At 39.1% G+C, this 23,012-nt stretch overlaps 1 protein-coding gene and 1 long non-coding RNA gene across 3 annotated transcripts; both read left to right on the plus strand.

Annotated features, from left to right (window-relative positions):
* The first annotated feature begins 226 nt into the window (after positions 1–226).
* LOC311088886 lies at positions 227–1,209 on the plus strand. 2 transcript variants are annotated; one of them, XR_014607574.1, is made up of 3 exons: positions 227–456; positions 728–783; positions 1,127–1,209. It is a non-coding gene; the product is annotated as an uncharacterized lncRNA (long non-coding RNA). The 2 variants fall into 2 exon arrangements; XR_014607575.1 differs by having other exon boundaries at positions 1,167–1,204.
* A 9,196-nt stretch (positions 1,210–10,405) lies between these two features.
* Positions 10,406–22,937, plus strand: LOC311088757 (membrane-spanning 4-domains subfamily A member 4A-like). The gene is made up of 7 exons (XM_084123038.1): positions 10,406–10,444; positions 18,015–18,170; positions 18,441–18,566; positions 18,651–18,707; positions 20,219–20,365; positions 21,943–22,080; positions 22,573–22,937. The coding sequence occupies exons 2-7, from the start codon at positions 18,033–18,035 to the stop codon at positions 22,579–22,581; spliced, it is 615 nt and encodes a 204-aa protein (XP_083979164.1). The 5' UTR covers positions 10,406–10,444; positions 18,015–18,032; the 3' UTR covers positions 22,582–22,937.
* Positions 22,938–23,012: the final 75 nt, after the last annotated feature.

The following is a 23,012-nucleotide window of genomic DNA, read 5'->3' on the forward strand; positions in this document are numbered from 1 at the left end:
TCTCATTATTATGAGATGTTAAGTCATTATTACGAGAAAGTTTCTCATTATTATGAGAATGTTTCTCATTATTATGAGATGTTAAGTCATTATTATGAGAAAGTTTCTCATTATTATGACTTAAAGAATCTTTTTTTTTTACTCAACGTGGCGGAAACGGGCTTCCATAGATTTCAGAATAGCGAGAGAAAAATAAAACTCTACAACAAGGGGTGAGTTATTGTTTAATCATGATGATAATTCCATATGCATTTATTTCACAATATATTATCTTAAGATTTGTATATATTTCTTTTCTGCATTTCACCTCTGTTCTAGCTTGGTTCCTTGTAATAAACCTATCACATGTAATATTTTTGGCTCTGTGACAAACAGCATGTTATGTTCCTAGATCATCATGCTGTGATGGCCTGCTGCACTCCCTGTCCAAGAAAATCTCTATGAACCATATGACTAGTAAGCAGAACCACCTCAAACATGCAGTGCACTGCTGTTCAAAGGTTTGGGGTCTGTAAGATTTATGCTTTTGAAATAAGTCTCACATTTTAAAATCATTAACCCCAAGTTTTTTCAGTGAGATTGTCCTTGAGAAGCCTGTAAGCTAAATAATCAGCTAAATAATAGGCGACTAATACAATATTATAATGGTCATAGTTATAATAATTCATTTAACTATTATGATAACATGATATCCTGATGATTACTATATTTTATTTTATTTCTTTAGGTCTGTTTTGAATTATGTTGGCCAATGAGACTGACAACATACTGTCCAACTCAAAGGTATTTATGTATTTTTTTTATTGATCAATTCTGAAATTCTTTGTACTTTTAAATGCGGTTCAGGGGGTCGACAACTTTAGGCAGTTATTTTTCACAGATTTATTTATTTAATGTTTATTTGACAGGGACAAATGCATAGAACATTGCTTTATAAAAAATACAAAGTAGATGCCATGCATACAGGTTTATAGCCATGACTAATTTGCAACCCCTAGATATCTTGGGCAGCTGTGGCTCATACTCTTAGCCTTTAAAAATGTTTGAATTGATATCCCCAATGCAATATCAGGGGGTAAATATATCATTCGAGCTCTTTAAGTTATGGCTTTGCTCTTGTTACCAGATGAGATAAAATCCCTATTGTTTGGTCCTGTATTCTTCAGGACAAGACCTTGATGCCATCCACACTCAGTAGATGAAGAAGGTGAGTTTAGCCGAATTCAGTTCTCTTTCACTTTTTTTTTAGCTTAAACGACACGTGCACGCAAAATGAAGTCAAAATGCCCATCTTGGCGAGTTTCCTCTTGTCTTGTGTTTTAAACAGAAAGAAAACGGATGCGTGTCATTTATATTAGTTCTGCGCATTCGTCTTAAAGGGACAGCAGCCTAACGTACCCGCAGCTGTTTGTGTCGCCAATGGTGATCAAACATCAAAAGAGAAAATGACTTGTAGCTTTAGCAAAGATACATTAATTTTATAGTTATTTTATTTTTACACTCAAGACTTATTTTACATTTTGATAAATCAATTTCTGTACCTGATAAGTTAGATTTAACTGAAAAACATAATGCACTGCTTATTTCAACTGTGTTTTTCTTCTATTGTATTTATCTATGGTTGTTATCTATTGTAATTTTCTATGCAGGTTCACTCCTCTACAAAATCCCCCCAATAGGGGTTATGCGGAGCGCCCAGCGGTCGAACCGGAAAGAGGTCTAAGCATTTCCGCTTTTTACTTCCGTACACATCTGCAGCGGTAGGTGATCTCTGAGTTTACTGTTAATTTTTGCTTATTACACTAAAATTCTTACTTCTGTTTTAATTAAAATGTCACGAAGGCTAAAATATCAGAAAAGGGAACATCCGAACAGCAAAATGAGTAGTACAAATAGGTTCTGTACTCATAAAGTGACGTCAACATCAGCAGTAGCATTCGCCATCAGGCAAGTGTTATTTAAATAAACTCCTGATGTACTTACAAACTTTCCAATGCCTCGTTTAATGAGTACAGAACCTATTTGTACTACTGTAGTAGTTTGGTACCATTCTGGGCATTATTAGTGGGGTAATTTACCAGATACAAACCTGGAGCCGTTAGCGCATGCACTAAACCATACGGCTGATATCTCTAAATAAACTCTAAATTTTTCAATATTGTGCAGCACTAATATTGAGCATATCTTAAAGTGAACCTGGAATGATAATTTGTGATACCAGATGAGATGTATGTATGATAGATTTTGAACTGTACTATTTTTTTTTATTTCAGGTTCCAGCGGAAGGCATCAAGGCATCAGATGTTGGCCTGGACAGATGCACCTGTAAACTACACCGACCTTTGCTTTTGCATGGATGGCTGATTATTACCATGTTCTGTGAGGGTTTCATTATAGCAAAACTGAGCACCTGTGACAGTGGAATTTGTAGGTGTAAAGTCACAGAGATAAAAAAAAAAAAATTGATAGCAGTTTCAAACTTTTTTTCACTTTCTTTCTCATAAACAACACAGCAGTTACAGGTTTTCAAATTCTTCATTGGAGGTGAGACTTATACATAAAAGGTAGAGCGAATTCGCAGGTCAGAGTTCACTAGACTTAAATATTATTTTCTCTGTTTTTTATTTGACTTCAGAGAGAGAGGCTTAATGGGTATCCTTACCCCTATATAAAACATTCCTTTTTTGATTTGTAGTCTGAAATAATAAATAGTGCAATATAAATAAATGCAATGTAGTGTTTTGAAATATATAAATTTTTCTATACACATTGATGCTGAAATATCTGAATAAATACATGATACCAGCAGCGCTCGTGCTCTCATATCTCCTACAGCTTGTGACACACAATCCCACCTCAATCTTTTCATTTGCTCCAGATGAATATTAATGCCATTACAGGGCTTGAATTTTGGCATGGGATTGTGTGTCCATGTAACGCGTTGTCTTTTTATTTTCTTGTTAAATTTGCAGATGGTGTTGGGAGTTTAAATGTTTTGAGCGGAGTGAAGATTGGCACATTCATGTATATTGTATATAAATTAATACTTTTTCATCTTTTTAGCCAAAGTTATAGGCTACAGTTTGCAAAAAGATAGTTTTAATTAAAATGTTTGTGCAGTTTTATTTATTGAAATATTTTCATGTTTGAAATATTAAATGTAAATTACTGTTCCTGAATACATTTTGCTAACGCTGTTTTTAATGACTTATTTTAGGTTGATAATTAAACAATGAATCAACAAAAACATGGATTGTGTGCTGATTTATTTATTTAATACAAACTGATTGATTTACTTATTAATGATAGTTTCTGTAAATTCAATTTATTGTAATAATATATTCATAGGATTCTTAAAGGGGCTATATGCTTTTTTCTGAAATTTAAACTCGCGACTGACACCTGTGGCCAAAAAACGGAACTGCTCTTCCTTTCTGCTCGCTCTCGTACGTGCACACTTCACAAGTCATCCGCTGCAAAGAAGTCTACATTATGTTTACAGAAGTAAGAACAGTCAAATACATATATTGTTTGAGAAACTAAGTTTGTTTGCTGACTAGAGGTGGTGGCAGAGTGATCTGAAACGTTTAACATGAACGCGCTTGACGTCACATCCGCAGACAGCGCGCGAAAAATCCGACCCGACAGAAAATAGGAATAATAGGATACAGGCTTATAGGTGCACCCGCTGTGAGCTGACAAGGTGTCAGTATGCTCATCAGGAGATGTTTGAGTCATACATGGTCAAATAAAAAGGCTATTGTTACGTTTATTTTGGGGAAAAAGTTGCATATAGGCCCTTTAAGTGTTTGAACAATAAACAATGTAGAATATGTTGTTTGTAGACCTATAATTTGTGTACAGGCATATCAGGATGTGTAGACGTTAGGAGAACATTCCGAGAACCTTACGGCAACGTTCCGGGAACGTTACGAGAACCTTGAGGGAACCTTTCGGCAACGTTCCGGGAACGTTCCCCTAACCTATAGGGAACGTTCTATTAACGTAAAGAAAACTTTCCTGGCTAACCAATAGGGAACGTTCTTGGGAACGTTCTGGGAACCAAAAACTAACGTTCCCAGAACATTAAATTGTTAGCTGGGTTATTGTTATTTGGGTAACACTACAATAAGGCTCATTAGTTAACATTAATGTATTAATCAACATAAACTAACAATGAACAATAGCTACATCTGTAACTAACATTTGTTCATACAAATACAGCTGTTCATTGTTTGTTCATGTTAGTTCATTACATTAATGTTAACAAATACAATCTTTAATTTTAATAATGTATTAGCAAATGTTGAAATTAACATGAACTAAGATTAATAAATGCTGTAGAAATAAATATTGTTCATTCTTAGTAACTAATGAACCATATTGTAAAGTGTTACCTGTTTGTCTTTAAGTAATTTTAAAGGCTGTTGTTCACTTAGATCTATTTTTATTACCACAATGTTTTATCCGATTACTCGATTAATCGATGGAATAATCCGTAGAATACTCGATTACTAAAATAATCGATAGCTACAGCCCTACTCTCAGGGCAGGAGCACTCAATAGATTCAAATCGCTGTTATTTTTAGTGTATTACGCGCTGCTCTCAGGGCAGGAGTACTCAATAGATTCAAATCACTTTTATTTTAGTGTATTACGCGCTGCTCTCAGGGCAGGAGTACTTAATAGATTCAAATCACTTTTATTTTAGTGTATTACGCGCTGCTCTCAGGGCAGGAGTACTCAATAGATTCAAATCGCTGTTATTTTTAGTGTATTACGTGCTGCTCTCAGGGCAGGAGTACTCAATAGATTCAAATCGCTGTTATTTTTAGTGTATTACGTGCTGCTCTCAGGGCAGGAGTACTCAATAGATTCAAATCGCTATTATTTTACTGTATTACGCGCTGCTCTCAGGGCAGGAGTACTCAATAGATTCAAATCACTTTTATTTTAGTGTATTACGCGCTGCTCTCAGGGCAGGAGTACTCAATAGATTCAAATCGCTGTTATTTTTAGTGTATTACGTGCTGCTCTCAGGGCAGGAGTACTCTATAGATTCAAATCACTTTTATTTTAGTGTATTACGCGCTACTCTCAGGGCAGGAGTACTCAATAGATTCAAATCGCTGTTATTTTACTGTATTACGCGCTGCTCTCAGGGCAGGAGTACTCAATAGATTCAAATCACTTTTATTTTAGTGTATTACGTGCTGCTCTCAGGGCAGGAGTACTTAATAGATTCAAATCACTTTTATTTTAGTGTATTATGCGCTGCTCTCAGGGCAGGAGTACTCAATAGATTCAAATCGCTGTTATTTTTAGTGTATTACGTGCTGCTCTCAGGGCAGGAGTACTCAATAGATTCAAATCGCTGTTATTTTTAGTGTATTACGTGCTGCTCTCAGGGCAGGAGTACTCAATAGATTCAAATCGCTGTTATTTTTAGTGTATTACGTGCTGCTCTCAGGGCAGGAGTACTCAATAGATTCAAATCGCTGTTATTTTTAGTGTATTACGCGCTGCTCTCAGGGCAGGAGTACTCAATAGATTCAAATCGCTATTATTTTACTGTATTACGCGCTGCTCTCAGGGCAGGAGTACTCAATAGATTCAAATCACTTTTATTTTAGTGTATTACGCGCTGCTCTCAGGGCAGGAGTACTCAATAGATTCAAATCGCTGTTATTTTTAGTGTATTACGTGCTGCTCTCAGGGCAGGAGTACTCTATAGATTCAAATCACTTTTATTTTAGTGTATTACGCGCTGCTCTCAGGGCAGGAGTACTTAATAGATTCAAATCACTTTTATTTTAGTGTATTATGCGCTGCTCTCAGGGCAGGAGTACTCAATAGATTCAAATCGCTGTTATTTTTAGTGTATTACGTGCTGCTCTCAGGGCAGGAGTACTCAATAGATTCAAATCGCTGTTATTTTTAGTGTATTACGTGCTGCTCTCAGGGCAGGAGTACTCAATAGATTCAAATCGCTATTATTTTACTGTATTACGCGCTGCTCTCAGGGCAGGAGTACTCAATAGATTCAAATCACTTTTATTTTAGTGTATTACGCGCTTCTCTCAGGGCAGGAGTACTCAATAGATTCATATCGCTGTTATTTTTAGTGTATTACGTGCTGCTCTCAGGGCAGGAGTACTCTATAGATTCAAATCACTTTTATTTTAGTGTATTACGCGCTGCTCTCAGGGCAGGAGTACTCAATAGATTCAAATCACTTTTATTTTAGTGTATTACGTGCTGCTCTCAGGGCAGGAGTACTCAATAGATTCAAATCGCTGTTATTTTACTGTATTACGCGCTGCTCTCAGGGCAGGAGTACTCAATAGATTCAAATCACTTTTATTTTAGTGTATTACGTGCTGCTCTCAGGGCAGGAGTACTCAATAGATTCAAATCGCTGTTATTTTAGTGTATTACGCGCTGCTCTCAGGGCAGGAGTACTCAATAGATTCAAATCACTTTTATTTTAGTGTATTACGTGCTGCTCTCAGGGCAGGAGTACTCTATAGATTCAAATCACTTTTATTTTAGTGTATTACGCGCTGCTCTCAGGGCAGGAGTACTTAATAGATTCAAATCGCTGTTATTTTACTGTATTACGCGCTGCTCTCAGGGCAGGAGTACTCAATAGATTCAAATCACTTTTATTTTAGTGTATTACGTGCTGCTCTCAGGGCAGGAGTACTCTATAGATTCAAATCACTGTTATTTTTAGTGTATTATGCGCTGTGCATTTAATTTAAAAGATGTGACATTAGTGAGGTGTTAACATGTTTTTCACTTTAAAATAATGGTCCACTTCACTAGTAGTTCCTGCGGGATGACCAGGTAACGCTTGAGTGAGAGGTCGACATGTTTTCACAAGTAATATAATAAGTTATTTAATTTTATATTCGTCACATACTGTACAGGCATACATTTCTGTGAGGCATTAGTGATATTCTAACAAACGTTGTAATCTGGAAGATGTGGTTTTGTGTTTAACGCAACATAAATGCAGCCAATGTCTTCATTAAGGATGCAAATTGTTTTGACAAGAGAACATCAATATTTACATTCATATCCTATAGAGGCTATTGTAACTTAAAGCTAGGTCTTTGGAGTCTGAGACATGTTGAACTGACACTCAATAGAGCTCATAATAGTGAACTAATCCAATCGTGAGCGTGTCAGCATCACTTCCTAATTATTTAAACTTTTAAACAAATGATCATTATTAGTATTATTCAATGTTTAAGTTTGAAATAAACAGAGAACATACGTCCATCCTTTGGTACAATCTCAACCTGTAGCTGACATATTTTTAAAATATTTTTATGTTAATTATTGCTACATTAAAACCATCCTTGATTTAACCTAAGCCGAGTCATTTCCAGAAGTGGTCCAGATCATACAGCAGAGCCGACCAGTTACGGTGAACATGAATCGGCCCAGTGCTTTACAGCAGTAACAAAAATGCATGTGCCAGAGCGAGCTGCGGGCCACAGTCAGCCCGGTTAACACACGCCGATGCCAAGTCTGAGCCGCAGGCGCCGCGGGGCAGCCGAGCTCGGGCCGATTATACATGCTATCTGGGGTGTCAGCATCACTTCCTAATTATTAAAACTTTGAAACAAATGATCATTATTAGTATTATTCTATGATCTGTGATATGAAATAAAGAGAGAACATATGTCCATCCTTTGGTAGGAGTTGTAGTCCCAATCTCAACCTGTAGCTGACATATTTGGGGATATAAAATTCATAATCTGGTTTCCACAAAGAACCCATTTGAGAAACAAGTTTCTGAAATGTTATGACCTTGTTAAGAGTAAAAAGATTGCTCACTTTTTAGACATGTTACTTTTGTGATTAGTGATTATTTGGTTATTCTTTATTAAATGGTCATAGTTCACCAGTAGTTCTCAATGAGGATATATTTATTTTGTAATAATCAAATACCTAATAAGGATCTACCTTTGTACTAAATCTTCTATTACTTACTGCTTAGTTAATCTTGCTTCCATATTAGTTAATTAGTATTAACTTGGGTGTTAATGTACTTCTTGTCAGTTACCAATAGAAGTTTATTCTAGTTAATTGTTGAAATGTAGTTATGCTACAAAGAACATGTTTCATTGTAAACTACAGTAAACTTTTCCTTCTAAACTGTTGAAGTGGGTGATAGGCGTTCCTCCTATTATTCATCAGGGTATAGCTTACAACATAGTATTTGTGGTGTGTGGATCTTGTTAGTCTCTTGTGTACTAATATATATCTTGTCTGTTAATTCCAGGGATACTGAGGAGATCCTACCTTTTAAAAGTTGCAATAATATCACGTAAAAACACACACATCTGTAACAAAAAAGCAAGAATATTTGTGCATATTTTATAATTATTGGAAAATTGGCCTCATACTTCTGCATTATTCAAGGCTTAATGTTTTGTCCTATATTTTCATTTCATATTTGACATGGGTCTAAGCTTGTATTTGTTAAGCAAGATTTTGAATTAATATATTGTATACTTGTAGATACTAGTCTGTTGTGGAACACACACACACACACACACACACACACACACACAGTTCTGTTCTAGGTCAGGGATAACAGCATACTAATTGATGTATAGGTAATTTGAGAAATGAAAGTATATCAAACTACTTGATGTAACAAAGACTTGCACTTTCTTTCTTTTATTTTGATTTAAAAATAAAAATGAAAGGTTTCAGTTTAATGATCAAGAAGCTGTCCCAGTTCATGACATTGGGAAATGTTTGAGGTCAGCTGATTCTCTGCATCTGGTTTCAGTTTCTGCAAAAACACCTGCATCTACTGAGAAATGCTCCTCTAAACAAAGAAAATGGTTTTGGCCTCAGTAAGTGATGAATGTAAAGGAAAAATAAAGTAACCACAATGGTGAACTGCCTGACACCACACTGGTGTGAAACTAGGCCATTACGTTTGTATATAAAAATGCAGAATGTTTCTATGTTAAGGGGTTGTTTTAGGGTTAGGGGATGGAATATGCGGTTCATACAGTACAAAAACCATTGTCTATGGAAAGTCTACATAATTATATAACAACTAGTTTGTGTGTGTGTGTGTGTGTGTGTGTGTGTGTGTGTGTGTGTGTGTGTGTGTGTTTGTTTTGAACACAGACACGTCTGCTGGTGCTTTTAATGATGCTTTATTAACATTGTTAACAAGTTCAGGAGCAGCACGTTTCGTTAATCAACTCAATTAACGAGTTAAGAGGTCTATATCCATCAGACTTACCTCTGTTCATTGACAGTTTATCCCTCCTCCTCCACATCTCCTCACTTCTACTATTCCTCTCACAGCCTGGGATGGGGGGAGTTCTCTGGGATCAGGACAAATCCCTCGAACTCCAGATACGCATAACCTTTATCTATCTAATTTACACCACTTTATTTTTATTTTTTTATATATATATGTAAAAATTAATTTTAGGAGGAAAGACATGAACATAATAAAGTATAAAGCCAGTTCATATGCAGCAAGCTCCTCCTCAGCGGTTCTTCACTGTTCACACACGCAAAGATACGCCATAAGAGCAAGCAGACATCCACATCAACTGCTCATTTCATTTCAGGTAAAATATTTCAAGCATTAAGTAACATTTTTACATTTTAAAAACATTTTTAAAGTTTATTATTATTATTATTATTATTATTATTTACATTAAAATGCCTATAATAATTTACACACTTTGATACATAATTTAAACTATCTATCTTTTTTTACTTTTGTGATCGTTCACTCCAGTGATTGTTTTAATTGTTTTTATTATTTATCTATTTATTTTTATTTAAGTTTATTTGAATAGGGACAAGTATGTTACATAAACTCATGTTACATACTACAACATTTTAGCCGAAGCTAATTCTCAATGTTCGTCCCTAGTGGGCCTTTACATAAAATCAAACAATACATTGGTAAAATAAACATAATAATACAGTGTAACACAATATGAATGCAATGAACAGTCAGTGGTCGCATTTCTGACCACTAATTAAAGAGTCTTTAAGTTGACTCTTTAATTAGTCTTTAATTGTTGCTCATTTATTAATAAACTTTTGGCTAATAAAATTCCATTTAAAAGTTTTGGGATTTGTTTGGATATTAGGCTTCAGAAAATACAATCATGCAAAATATTTGCGAACAATGTAAATTTTATCCTCTGATTTTTCAGAAGAAAGAAGAAACTCCAAAGGCTTTCTTATTAAAACTACATTTATCTTAACTGTTTATCTCAGAAAATCAAATGATTATGAAATTAGTATATTAGAGTAGTAAAGTCCTTTTTACTTTTACTTTTGTATTACATTGTAAGCTAATGTAAGCATTACTAATTTTCTTGTTATATAATATCAGTTTGTCACTCTGGACAAGGGCATCGGCGAATGCGTTAAGTATAAGGTAACACTTTATATTTGCTAGTCCACTTTAGACATTCTACAAACTACAACTAACTTTAAAACTACGTCAACTAACGCTCAGAGCACTAGTAGACTGTCAGCTTAATATCTGCTGATTACTGTGATGGTCATTATATTCTACTGACTATAAGCAACTTTGCAACTACATGTCAACTTTAACCCTATTCGGACAGGATTAGTTTTTCAAGGGTAGATGGAGTCATGTAATTTGATCACATTTACCACATACCACATATTAATGGCCAGTTCACACAGGCTAAGAAATCTCAGTAAAACTAGTGGGAGAGTAACTCGATTTACACACTGCTGTCACTCCTGTCGTCATGTGTGTATTACTGTCATGATTCCTGTCCTGTGTTTCCCTTGTCTGGTGTGCATTTTTGTTATTTCCTGTTCTGTGCCATGTTTTGTAGTCCTTTGTAGTCTTTCTTGTTTATTAGTCTCCCCAGGTGTTTCAGATTAACCACGCCCCCTTGTTATCTTGTTTAGCTTGTTTGCCCATGTATTTAAGCTTTGTGTCTAGTCTCAGTCTTTGTGAGTTCTTATTTTTTTGTATGTTGGCTGTTTGGTTCCTGTGTTGTTTCCCGAGTCTGAGTTTGTCTAGTTTTAGATTTATTAAATAAAGTTTGCTGCATGTGGATCCTGCTTCCTCCTATCATTCAGCCAGCAACGTTACAATTATGTTGCTTACAGAATGAACTATATATATATATATATATATATATATATATATATATATATATATATATATATATATATTAGTGCTGTCAAACGATTAAAATATTTAATCGCGATTAATTGCATTAATGTCATAGTTAACTCACATTTAATCGCACATTTTTATCTATTCTAAATGTCCCTTGATTTCTTTTTGTCCCATTATTTTTTTCTCATTTTAATGTTCTTATCAACATGGAAAAGTGGATCGGCTTGCTTTGTGCAAATGTTTTTTTTATTGAAAACAACATTGGCATATACTGTAGTGTTCAATTTCACACTAACATTCACACTCGGAGCAAATAATCGCATCAGAGAATGCTTGGCCATCCACTGGTGTTTCAGACTGGACGTGCGGCGATGTTCGCTTAGTAACGTTACTAGTTGTTGCAACAGCATGTGAAAAAAACTACAAAGTTTGCTAGGCTAAAAAGAAAGATATCTCGCGATAAAAAAATGTACGCCATTAAAATGGGTTTGCATTAATAACGCGTTTAACTGACAGCACTAATATGTAATGGATAATGTAGAGCGAGGCGGTTGTTATAGCGAAAACAAACCCGACAGGCTAATCGGCTTGAATCAGCCTGAAGGGGTTGTATTCGCTATAACAACCACCTCGCTCTACATTATCCCGCTTATTACATGGCTACCTACCAAATAAATCAATAATTTGACACAAAATATTGATTTACAAAGGAGTTTATTGATTTAAAAACTACTGTATTGCTTCCGCTAAAGAAAATAGTCTGTTTCGTCTCTACGGTTAGAATCCTGCGTCCATAGCAACACACTGGTTTTCATGGCACTGGTGTGTTATACTTAGCAGCGGTCGGTTATGTAAGGAATAATTGACTTCAGGCCATTGAATTATTAGAAAAATAATGCACACCCGAGGTGGTAATGCGGTCACGATACGAAGCGGAGTCAATTATTCCACTTATACTACAGTTACCACACCTCGAAACATTGTTCAGATTATGTATTTCAAGATGTTTTAAAGTTTTTGTCATTAAAACGCTCTTGTATGTAGGACTAATTTCTTACGCATGTAATACCATGCCTCCATTGCTAATTCCAAAACGTCATTTTAGAGGAGGTTTGAGCCACTGACAGCAGACTAATGCTGGGACACACGACTAGCTGACACATTCTATGAATGTTTTCATCGACTGCAGCAGATTTTAAACACCGACTTTGAACACAGACTGAACGCGCTGAACAGTAATTAAATTACATTCATAACCGGCCTTAAAGTGTGTCCCCGGCTTTATATAGTTATTAGAGAGAGATGTTGCAATAATGAGACAGAAAAGCATGTGCGTCAATATTATTATTTATTAATTAATTCAATTCGTTTTAATTAATTCGTTCAATCTTTTTTTTTTTCTATTATTGACAGATGACAGTAGACTATGGCCAAATAAATGAAACACAAAGCTCTTTTAGGTCTATCAATAATTATTTATTTGTTATATTATCTGCAATAAAAATCTGTGCTGCTATCCATTTATTTAGCCTATATTCAGTTTAATTCTTCTATTGATTATAGATAGGACTATATAGCCTGCTTTATTTATTAAAATAAAACTGCATGTTTCCATTGATTGTGAAGCTAGACATTGAAAATTGCAGATCAAGCGCATGGGGCTAAATGTTTTTTCTTGTTATGAATTGTATCCTATTTTCCGTTATCTCTCTATAAATTACAGAAACGTCTGTCTGTCTGTCTTTCTGTCTGTGTCACATGCTTGTCCTGTCTTGTGCTGCACATGGGTGTTTTTGTTATTTTGGGCCATGTGCTCATGTCATTGTCTGGTCCCTCCCCCTTGTTATCTGATTATTGTTTGAGTACTTTCACCTGTTCCCCCTTGATTAGTTTCCCTTTATTAGTTCCCTCTTGTTTGCAGTCTGTGTCGATCGTTGTTTACGTTTCCCCTGTGTTATGTTCCTGATTTCTGTCTGCTTTGTTTCCCCCCACGGGGAGTTTTTGTTCGTAGTTTTATTTTGTTTATTATTTAATAAAATCCTTACCTGCACTTGGATCCTCACTTCACTTTTTGAGACACCGTGACAGAACGATCGACCATAAAATGAGGATTCAGCGGAAGGATTCACTCCAGCCTCCTATTTCCTGCCCGCAATATTGAGCGCATTGTAAGATTCAGCACTTTGAGTTCCCTTCGTCAGATGGGGACTGATGTGAGAGAGTTTTCCATGAAGTTCAGCACTGCTGCAGAAGGACTGGGGCTTGATGTTGCGGCTCTTAAGGACTTGTTTAATTACGCCCTTGATGAACCCATCAACTTCCTTATAATGAGAGCGTTGGATCGTTTGACGTTTGAGGAATTTGTGAATTCCTTGGTGCGTCACGGTAATCCTCCTGCTAAGGAGGTTCCCGTAGTGGCTGCAGTTCCCCTGCAAGGGGCAGTTGTTGCTGCATCTCCAGAGGAAGTCAGTCTTACGTCACCTCACCTTCGCAAGCGCAGGAGGAGGAAGGCTCCTGTTGCTTCACCTAATCCAGTGGTCCCAGTTCTGGTGGTCCCAAGTCCGGTGATCCCGAGTCCGGTGACTCCTAACATGGAGACCATCCCGGAGGTGACTGCCGTCTCTGACGCACCGCCCAGGTATCTTGCTCTGCCTGCGCCGCCCGAGCTGCTTCCACTGCCTGCACCACCCCAGCGGTCCATCACGTCTGCCCAGCCAGAGACTGTTCACGTCACGTCTGCCGAGCCTGTGTCTTCGGACAGGATGGCCGCCGCCGAGTCTGTTCACGTCACGCCTGCCGAGCCTGTGTCTTCGGACAGGATGGCCGCCGCCGAGTCTGTTCACGTCACGCCTGCCGAGCCTGTGTCTTCAGACAAGATTGCAGCCGCCGAGAGTGTTCACGTCACGTCTGCCGAGCCTGTGTCTTCAGACAAGATGGCCGCCACTGAGAGTGTTCACGTCAGGTCTGCTGAGCATGTGTCTTCAGACAAGATGGCCGCCGCCGAGAGTGTTCAAGTCACGTCTGCCGAGCCTGTGTTCCCTGACAAGATGGCCGCCGTCGAGCCTGTGTCTGTTCCTGAGCCGGAGCCAGTGTCTGTTCCTGAGCCGGAGCCAGTGTCTGTTCCTGAGCCGGAGCCAGTGTCTGTTCCTGAGCCGGAGCCAGTGTCTGTTCCTGAGCCGGAGCCAGTGTCTGTTCCTGAGCCGGAGCCAGTGTCTGTTCCTGAGCCGGAGCCAGTGTCTGTTCCTGAGCCGGAGCCAGTGTCTGTTCCTGAGCCGGAGCCAGTGTCTGTTCCTGAGCCGGAGCCAGTGTCTGTTCCTGAGCCGGAGCCAGTGTCTGTTCCTGAGCCGGAGCCAGTGTCTGTTCCTGAGCCGGAGCCAGTGTCTGTTCCTGAGCCGGAGCCAGTGTCTGTTCCTGAGCCGGAGCCAGTGTCTGTTCCTGAGCCGGAGCCAGTGTCTGTTCCTGAGCCGGAGCCAGTGTCTGTTCCTGAGCCGGAGCCAGTGTCTGTTCCTGAGCCGGAGCCAGTGTCTGTTCCTGAGCCGGAGCCAGTGTCTGTTCCTGAGCCGGAGCCAGTGTCTGTGTCTGTTCCTGAGCCGGAGCCAGTGTCTGTGTCTGTTCCAGTTCCTGAGCCAGTGGTGTCTGTTCCTGTGTCTGTTCCTGAGCCGGTGGTGTCTGTTCCTGAGCCCTCAGTGACCGCGACACTGGCCATTATGGCCACAGCCATGTGGTGTGGGTGGGCTACGCACACACTTGGGCCGGTGGTATCTGTTCCTGGGCCGGTGGTGCCAGTTCCAGTGCCTGAGCCGGTGGTGCCAGTTCCAGTGCCTGAGCCGGTGGTGCCAGTTCCAGTGCCTGAGCCGGTGGTGCCAGTTCCAGTGCCTGAGCCGGTGGTGCCAGTTCCAGTGCCTGAGCCGGTGGTGCCAGTTCCAGTGCCTGAGTCGGTGGTGCCAGTTCCAGTGCCTGAGTCGGTGGTGCCAGTGCCTGAGCCGGTGGTGCCAGTTCCAGTGCCTGAGCCGGTGGTGCCAGTTCCAGTGCCTGAGCCGGTGGTGCCAGTTCCAGTGCCTGAGCCGGTGGTGCCAGTTCCAGTGCCTGAGCCGGTGGTGCCAGTTCCAGTGCCTGAGCCGGTGGTGCCAGTTCCAGTGCCTGAGCCATTGGTGTCTGTTCCAGTTCCTGCGCCCTGGCCGCCCGAGGGGTCTTCACCGCCCTGGCCGCCCGAGGGGTCTTCTCCGCCCTGGCCGCCCGAGGGGTTTCCTGCGCCCTGGCCGCCCGAGGGGTCGTCTCCGCCCTGGCCGCCCGAGGGGTCGTCTCCGCCCTGGCCGCCCGAGGGGTCGTCTCCGCCCTGGCCGCCCGAGGGGTCGTCTCCGCCCTGGCCGCCCGAGGGGTCGTCTCCGCCCTGGCCGCCCGAGGGGTCGTCTCCGCTGTCCTGGCCGCCCGAGGGGTCGTCTCCGCTGTCCTGGCCGCCCGAGGGGTCGTCTCCGCTGTCCTGGCCGCCCGAGGGGTCGTCTCCTCTGTCCTGGCCACCCGATGAACTGTCGTCTCCGCCCTGGCCGCCTGTTGGACTGTCTCTGCCCTGGTCTGTCCCTCCCGCCCCGCCCTGGTCTGTCCCTCCCGTCCCCCGCCCTGGTCTGTCCCTCCCGTCCCCCGCCCTGGTCTGTCCCTCCCGTCCCCCGCCCTGGTCTGTCCCTCCCGTCCCCCGCCCTGGTCTGATGGAGCGTCTGGTAGCCGCTCCGTAGGGAGGGGGTAATGTCACATGCTTGTCCTGTCTTGTGCTGCACATGGGTGTTTTTGTTATTTTGGGCCATGTGCTCATGTCATTGTCTGGTCCCTCCCCCTTGTTATCTGATTATTGTTTGAGTACTTTCACCTGTTCCCCCTTGATTAGTTTCCCTTTATTAGTTCCCTCTTGTTTGCAGTCTGTGTCGATCGTTGTCTAAGTTTCCCCTGTGTTATGTTCCTGATTTCTGTCTGCCTTGTTTTCCCCCACGGGGAGTTTTTGTTCGTAGTTTTATTTTGTTTATTATTTAATAAAATCCTTACCTGCACTTGGATCCTCACTTCACTTTTTGAGACACCGTGACAGACTGTGTGACCGTTAGTCCGATTGATTTCAAACTCGACAGGTGTCTCGCTACGGGCACGAGTAAGTGCAGTGCCAAGTTTGACGTTGTTTGGATGAGAAATGCAAAATATATCGTTAAATATATAATTTTTAGAAGGTTGTGGTTTAAAAATAAACATTCTGACATAAGCACTCAGTCAGCTACACTGTTTACTTCTGAATATTATAGTTTGGTTCCAGACATAGCATCTTTAGGTTATAATAACAGAAAAAATTCAAATCCAGATTTTGATTTTCAAAGATTTATTATAAAAACTGATTATTTTTTCCCCAAAAAGCAATAAATTCATGACACTTTTTTTTCCAAAATAAATGAATATAAAAGTTATTTTTTTATCATATTGAAACTGTTGAAATCAGCCATCACTAAGAAATATCTCCTGAACTTTTTTGTTCTGCGATCAGCTCACAAAAACTGATTTTGCACGGGCACTTTGCACTGCTCCCTGAATCAACGCGCTTATTCATTTGTGGATGTAAACTGAATCTGTAAGTCAGCTATGTTGTTTACTTCTGAATATTATATTTCATTCTGGTGCGCTTAACGTTATCGCTACTGTGTAATAGTAGCCTATGCTATTCACCAACTAAACATATCCTTTTCAGTGCGTTCACATTCTCTTTCACGGGCAACATTTGTAGTAGCCTATTCACAAAATGTTTCCTCAAGCATAGTGTTTTCTCAGAGTTCACGTTGTGCTTTCTACCATGCACAAATAAAAATGTCACTGAACTTTTGCTGTGTAATTGTAACAATTGTGCACTCAAACACACCAAACCAACAATTACTAAAAACACACTTAAAAACTGATTTTGCACGGGCATTTTGCACTAGTTACAGTTAACTACGCAAAGTGAAATGGAACTGTAATGCGGTCGAGACCTGCCTGGAACTACTTTAGCCGTGCGTTTCCCTGAAAATAATGCACAGCTTAGAACGTTTGTCAACCAATCAGATTCAAGCATTCAACGGCCCTGTAGTATAACAAGAAATAACACACCGCATTATACATTAGAATTCAACCAAGCCATGTAATGTATATATATATATATATACAGGTAGGTCCAGTCGAACACATTTATAAATTAAATTGATTAAATTCTGATTAATGATTATGTTGGTAATAGGCACTTACCTAAAGCTAAAAGAAGTTTTGTGCCTCTAAAAAGTGTGTTCGACCTTCTTTGTGATCTGAATGGTGTTTGTAACACACTTGAGTTTTGCCACAGACTCGTCCTTCTAGAACGCAACCATACTTGTAAAAACTCGGAAAACTACTTTTAAACACGAAATGCCTGAATATTTACGTATTTACAGCGGGTCTATTCGCACGGGATTAGTATTATCTAAAGTCATTAAAGTCCGGACCTTTTTATAGAAGGTAAAAGTCGCTGTAATCTTTACTGACATTGTCTGTAATGATCACTGAGATGCACATTCAGACGGGACTAAAATCACTGAAAGGCTCTGGTAATAATTACTTTACCCCACCTCTCCATGTCAAACTAGTCCCGTCCGGATAGGGTTTTATTCTACTAACCGTCTACTTCAATCTACTGATACTCTAATGAGAGTTAGTTGACATGTAGTTGCAAAGTTACTGATGATTAGTAGAGTGCCTAAAGCAGACCATAGAAATAAAGTGTGACCAAAAATAAATACTGTACTGTACAGTACATGAAAAGCAGAAAGAATCTATCTTAAGTGAGTTGCTATCTTAATTACAGGTGAAAACCTTGCCTAGAATGGAAACCAGCAAGGTCATCTCAACGGACAAAGCAACAGTTGTCATCCAAGTAAATCCACAGGTTATTAGTGATGAAGGACAGGAGGCCAGAGGAGCATATCACACATTTCTCAAAGCACATCCAAAGGCACTGGGGGTAATGCATTTAATGATGAATTATAAGTATGTTTGATTTTGGGAATATTTTTAGTATCTCATTTTCTTCTGTGAAAAAATGAACAAAAAATAAAAAGCTGTTGTCATATGTCCTCAAGTTAATCGATGTGTGTTTGTCTGATTGCCTTTAGACTGTAATGCATCAAACAATAATGTAGCTTATTTTGTGTGTGTGTGTGTGTGACCAAAACATGAAGGATATGCCATCTTGCAAAAATATAAACACTTGACCCATATCTGCCCTCTCTAGGCTGTCCAGATAATGACTGGAGTGATGGTTTTCTTATTCGGTATTGTACGCACCACCAACATTCACTATAACTATTACCCAGTTCTCTCTGTCATAAGTGGAATAACTTACTGGGGATCTTTCGTTGTAAGTTTTATTTAATGGTTTTGCTTTATTGCCTCTGATTTGAATTTCCAGAATGAACTGTGAAATGTCCTGTTTGTCTCTCAGAACATCAGTGCTGGAGCTCTGTCTGTTGCTGCGCAGAATAAACTTCATCTCTGTGTGGTATGTACATACAGTATGCTGTGCTGAAATCTGTTGCTGATAACTCTTCTTTTGTCACAATGTTGTATACATATGCTATTTTTCACATTCATGAGTGATTGCTGTGCGAGCACAAAGTGCTGTCAGTCATCTTGTTCTTTAAAGGTTGTATCAGCGATTTCAGGCCCAAACATAAATGATCACACTCATCTAATCTGTCCTAACGATCCGCTAGCTGCCCGCCCCATAAGCAGGTCATCAAAAAAACGCATCTCTCAAAACCTCACAACATCCACTCTCTGTCGGTGATTGATTGGAACACTATTTATTTTGGTTTTGAGTGTTTGGTGAAACCATTTGTTTTTGTGTGCAGATCTCAGAGCCTAGGCTGCCTACAGAGATGTGTTTTTTTTGACGGCCTGCTTATGGGGCGGGCAGCTAGCAGATCGTTAGGAAAGATTAGATGAGTGTGATCATTTATGTTTGGGCCTGAAATCGCTGATACAACTTTTAAGTAAAGACTTAGGGTAGAGAGTAGGGTAAAATGGGGCTACGAGGTAAAAGGCCTGTGTGATTTTATTTTCATCCCTAAACACTAAATAACAAAACTCTACACAGCACGTTTCTATATCTACCTTTCTCTTGCTTCATTTATAGGTTTTTTATTATTATTATTTTTTTATGAAAACTTAGCTTTCTTTGCCCAATGGGTAACACTTTACTTGAAGGGGTGTGCATAAGTCATGACACGTCATGATATGAAGGAGGATTTATGCATGTTTATGACAACTGTCATCAAGTGTCATTCGCTCAATTATGACATTTTTAATGCAAATATGACATTGTGTGAGATGTCTTTGTCATGGCAACTTGACATTACCAATACATCATGACCTGTCATAAATGTGTCATAAACATGACATAGCAGAATAATTATCAAACTTGAGACCACTTAGCTTTATGGGTTAACATTACATTAAACTGTCATGTGGCTGGTTTTGACATTGGCTGTCATGAGGCCATTACAACATTTTAATGACAAATTCAATTAGTACCACTGTAGTTGAGGTCAAGAAATATATTCATGACAGTTATAATGGCCTCATGACAGGCAATTTCAAAACTAACCACATGACAGTTTAATGTAATGTTATCCCATTAATATATACCAATTAATCTGCTATGTCATGTTTATGACACATTTATGACAGGTTATGATGTATTGGTAATGTCAAGTTGTCATGACAAAGACATCTCACACAATGTCATATTTGCATTAAAAATGTCATAATTGAGCGAATGACACTTAATGACAGTTGTGATAAGCATGTATAAAACCTCCTTCATACTCATGACATGTGTCATGTCAGTCTTATTCAAGTAAAGTGTTACCAAACATTCATCCTATAAAGATGTGGAAAGGACATCTGACTGATTATCAATTTACATATTAAAAAAAGTTAGTTCAGGACATTTTATAAGTGTACACCATTACTATTTCGCCTTTCACATGTCAGTTTCTCTTCCTGCAGGTGAAAGCTTCTCTGATAATGAATGTGATCAGTGCCGTAACTGCAGGACTCGCCATTCTTCTGGTGTCAATAGAAATAGTATTGATTTCTGAGCAAAGATGCAACAATGTCTATGATAGATCTCCTCGCATCTGCTTCAGTGATAAGGTATTAAATGTACAGTGTGCAATACTATATTAATATTATATGAATGATGACATTATGACACTGAATGATGACATCTAAAAAATCTCTATATATACAGCGAGTGAAATAAGTATATACTGTATATACAGCGGGGAAAATAAGTATTGAACACGTCACCATTTTTCTCAGTAAATATATTTCCAAAGGTACTATTGACATGACATTTTCACCAGATGTTGGTAACAGCCCAAGTAAGCCATACATACAAAGAAACCAAAACACATAAGTTCAGTTACACATTAAGTCATGTGTAATAATGTGAAATGGCACAGGGAAAAAGTATTGAACACATGAAGAAAGGGAGGCGCAAAAAGGCATGGAAAGCCAAGACAACAGCTGAAAACTTACAGTAATTAAAAAGCAATCCAGCCCCCTGTCAGTGGAAATTAATAACAGCTGGTTCAGTCCCAAATGATGGCCTACAAAAAGGTCTCATTGCCAAGGTGTCACACAAGACACATCTCATGATGGGTAAAAGCAAAGAACTGTCTCAAGACCTTCGCAACCTAATTGTTGCAAAACATAATGATGGCATTGGTTATAGGCGCCATTCTAAGCTTCTGAATGGTCCAGTGAGCACTTTTGGGCCATAATAAGGAAGTGGAAAGACAATCATTTCTCCATAAATTTGCATCGACCAGTGCTCCTCGCAAGATTTCTAAAAAGAGGAGTGAAAAGAATAATCAGAAGAGTTGTCCAAGAGCCAAGGATCACTTGTGGGAGCTTCAAAAAGACCTGCAGATAGCAGGTACTGTGTTCTCAAAGAAAACAGTAAGTAATGCACTCCACCGCCATGGCCTGTATGCACGCTCACCACGCAAGACTCCATTACTGAAAAAAAAGCATGTTAAAGCTCATTTAAAGTTTGCTGCACAACATTTGGAAAAGCCAGTGAAATACTGGGAGAATATAGTGTGGTCACATGAGAGTAAAATTGAACTGTTTGGATGCCATAATACACACCATGTTTGGAGGAGAAATAGCAGTGCACATTACCCTAAAAACACCATACAACTTGGTGTTGGCTCTTGGACAACACTTCTGATTATTCTTTTCACTCCTCTATCAGAAATCTTGCGAGGAGCACTGGTCGAGGCACATTTATGGTGAAATTATTGTCTTTCCACTTCTGTATTATGGCCTCAACAGTGCTCACTGGACCATTCAGAAGCTTAGAATGGCGCCTATAACCAATGCCATCATTATGTTTTGCAACAATTAGGTTGCGAAGGTCTTGAGACAGCTCTTCGCTTTTACCCATCATGAGATGTGTCTTGTGTGACACCTTGGCAATGAGACCTTTTTGTAGGCCATCATTTGGGACTGAACCAGCTGTTATTAATTTCCACTGACAGGGGGCTGGATTACTTTTTAATTACTGTAAGTTTTAAGCTGTTGTCTTGAAAAATATATTTACTGAGAAAAATGGTGACGTGTTCAATACTTATTTCACCCGCTGTATATGAATTCACTCAATGTAATTGATGGGATATTATCTGTGACACAACTTTCATATGATCATGTTGAATATGTTTTAGAGATATGATCTGGGGGTCAGTGGGATATTGCTGGTGTTCTCCATCCTTCAGTTCATCATCTCCATCTGGATCTCAGCATTTGCCTGCAAAGCCACCAGCAACACACACTCTACAGTGGTTAATGTGACACTAAACCAGGTAATGATTTCAAATAATGCTTCATCGTAAACTACATCCTCTTTCCTATTGCTAGATTGTTGAAGTGGGTTAGAGTAGGTTTTTCCACTTCGTTAATTTAATGATGATGTCTTGGTTACAGTTTCATTTCCATGGACTTTTAGTTTGTATGTTCCTGATTTTCTTAATTCCTGTTTCCTAGTCTAAACTATGGTTACTACGGTGTCTTGTTTAGTTCTCGTTCTCTTGAGTGTATTTAAGCCCTCAGTTTCATTCACCTCTTTGTCTGTAGTGTGAAGCTGTCACATTTATTATTGCCTGTTGGATTACTGTTTTTGTTTTTTTTGTTTAATAAAGTAAAAAGCTGCAGATCCTTATCCTTGCTTGACACGATGTGACAGTTATGTATCACAGTAGTCAGTCTGTGTGGTGCGTGGATCTCAATGGTAAAAATAAAACTTTTAAGATATTAAGTGTGAATGTTTGTAACATATCTTGTCTGTTACTTCCCAGGGATACTGAGTCACAGTGAGGAGATCCAGGAATTACAATCTCAAGTGTAAGACTGGTTTCAGAAGATGAGATCAAACCCCCTGCAATAAAACAATAAAACTCAGTAATCTGGAGAGAAGACCTCAAAGACATCGCTTTGCCCAGACTTCTCTCCTCACACATCGGTGCAAGAAGTTGTCCCTGTGCATGAAAAGAAAACTTCATTAAATTTTGTGTGTCTGGTGTCTTTTTTAACCTATAATAATAATAATTGCAATAAAGACATAATTTTTAACTGTTTGACCAAGTAATACCCAGGTTCCATGAACAAGTAGTTGTCCCTGTGCATGAAAAGAAAACTTCATTAAAGTTTGTGGTCAATTCATATTCTGAGTCCAGTCTCAGTATCTGCAAAGACACCTGCATCTAGTGTCGATATTTCACTAAACTAACTAAATGGT

Source organism: Abramis brama (genome assembly GCF_963993115.1).
Source record: "Abramis brama genome assembly, chromosome: 8".
Taxonomy (NCBI): Eukaryota; Metazoa; Chordata; class Actinopteri; order Cypriniformes; family Leuciscidae; genus Abramis; species Abramis brama.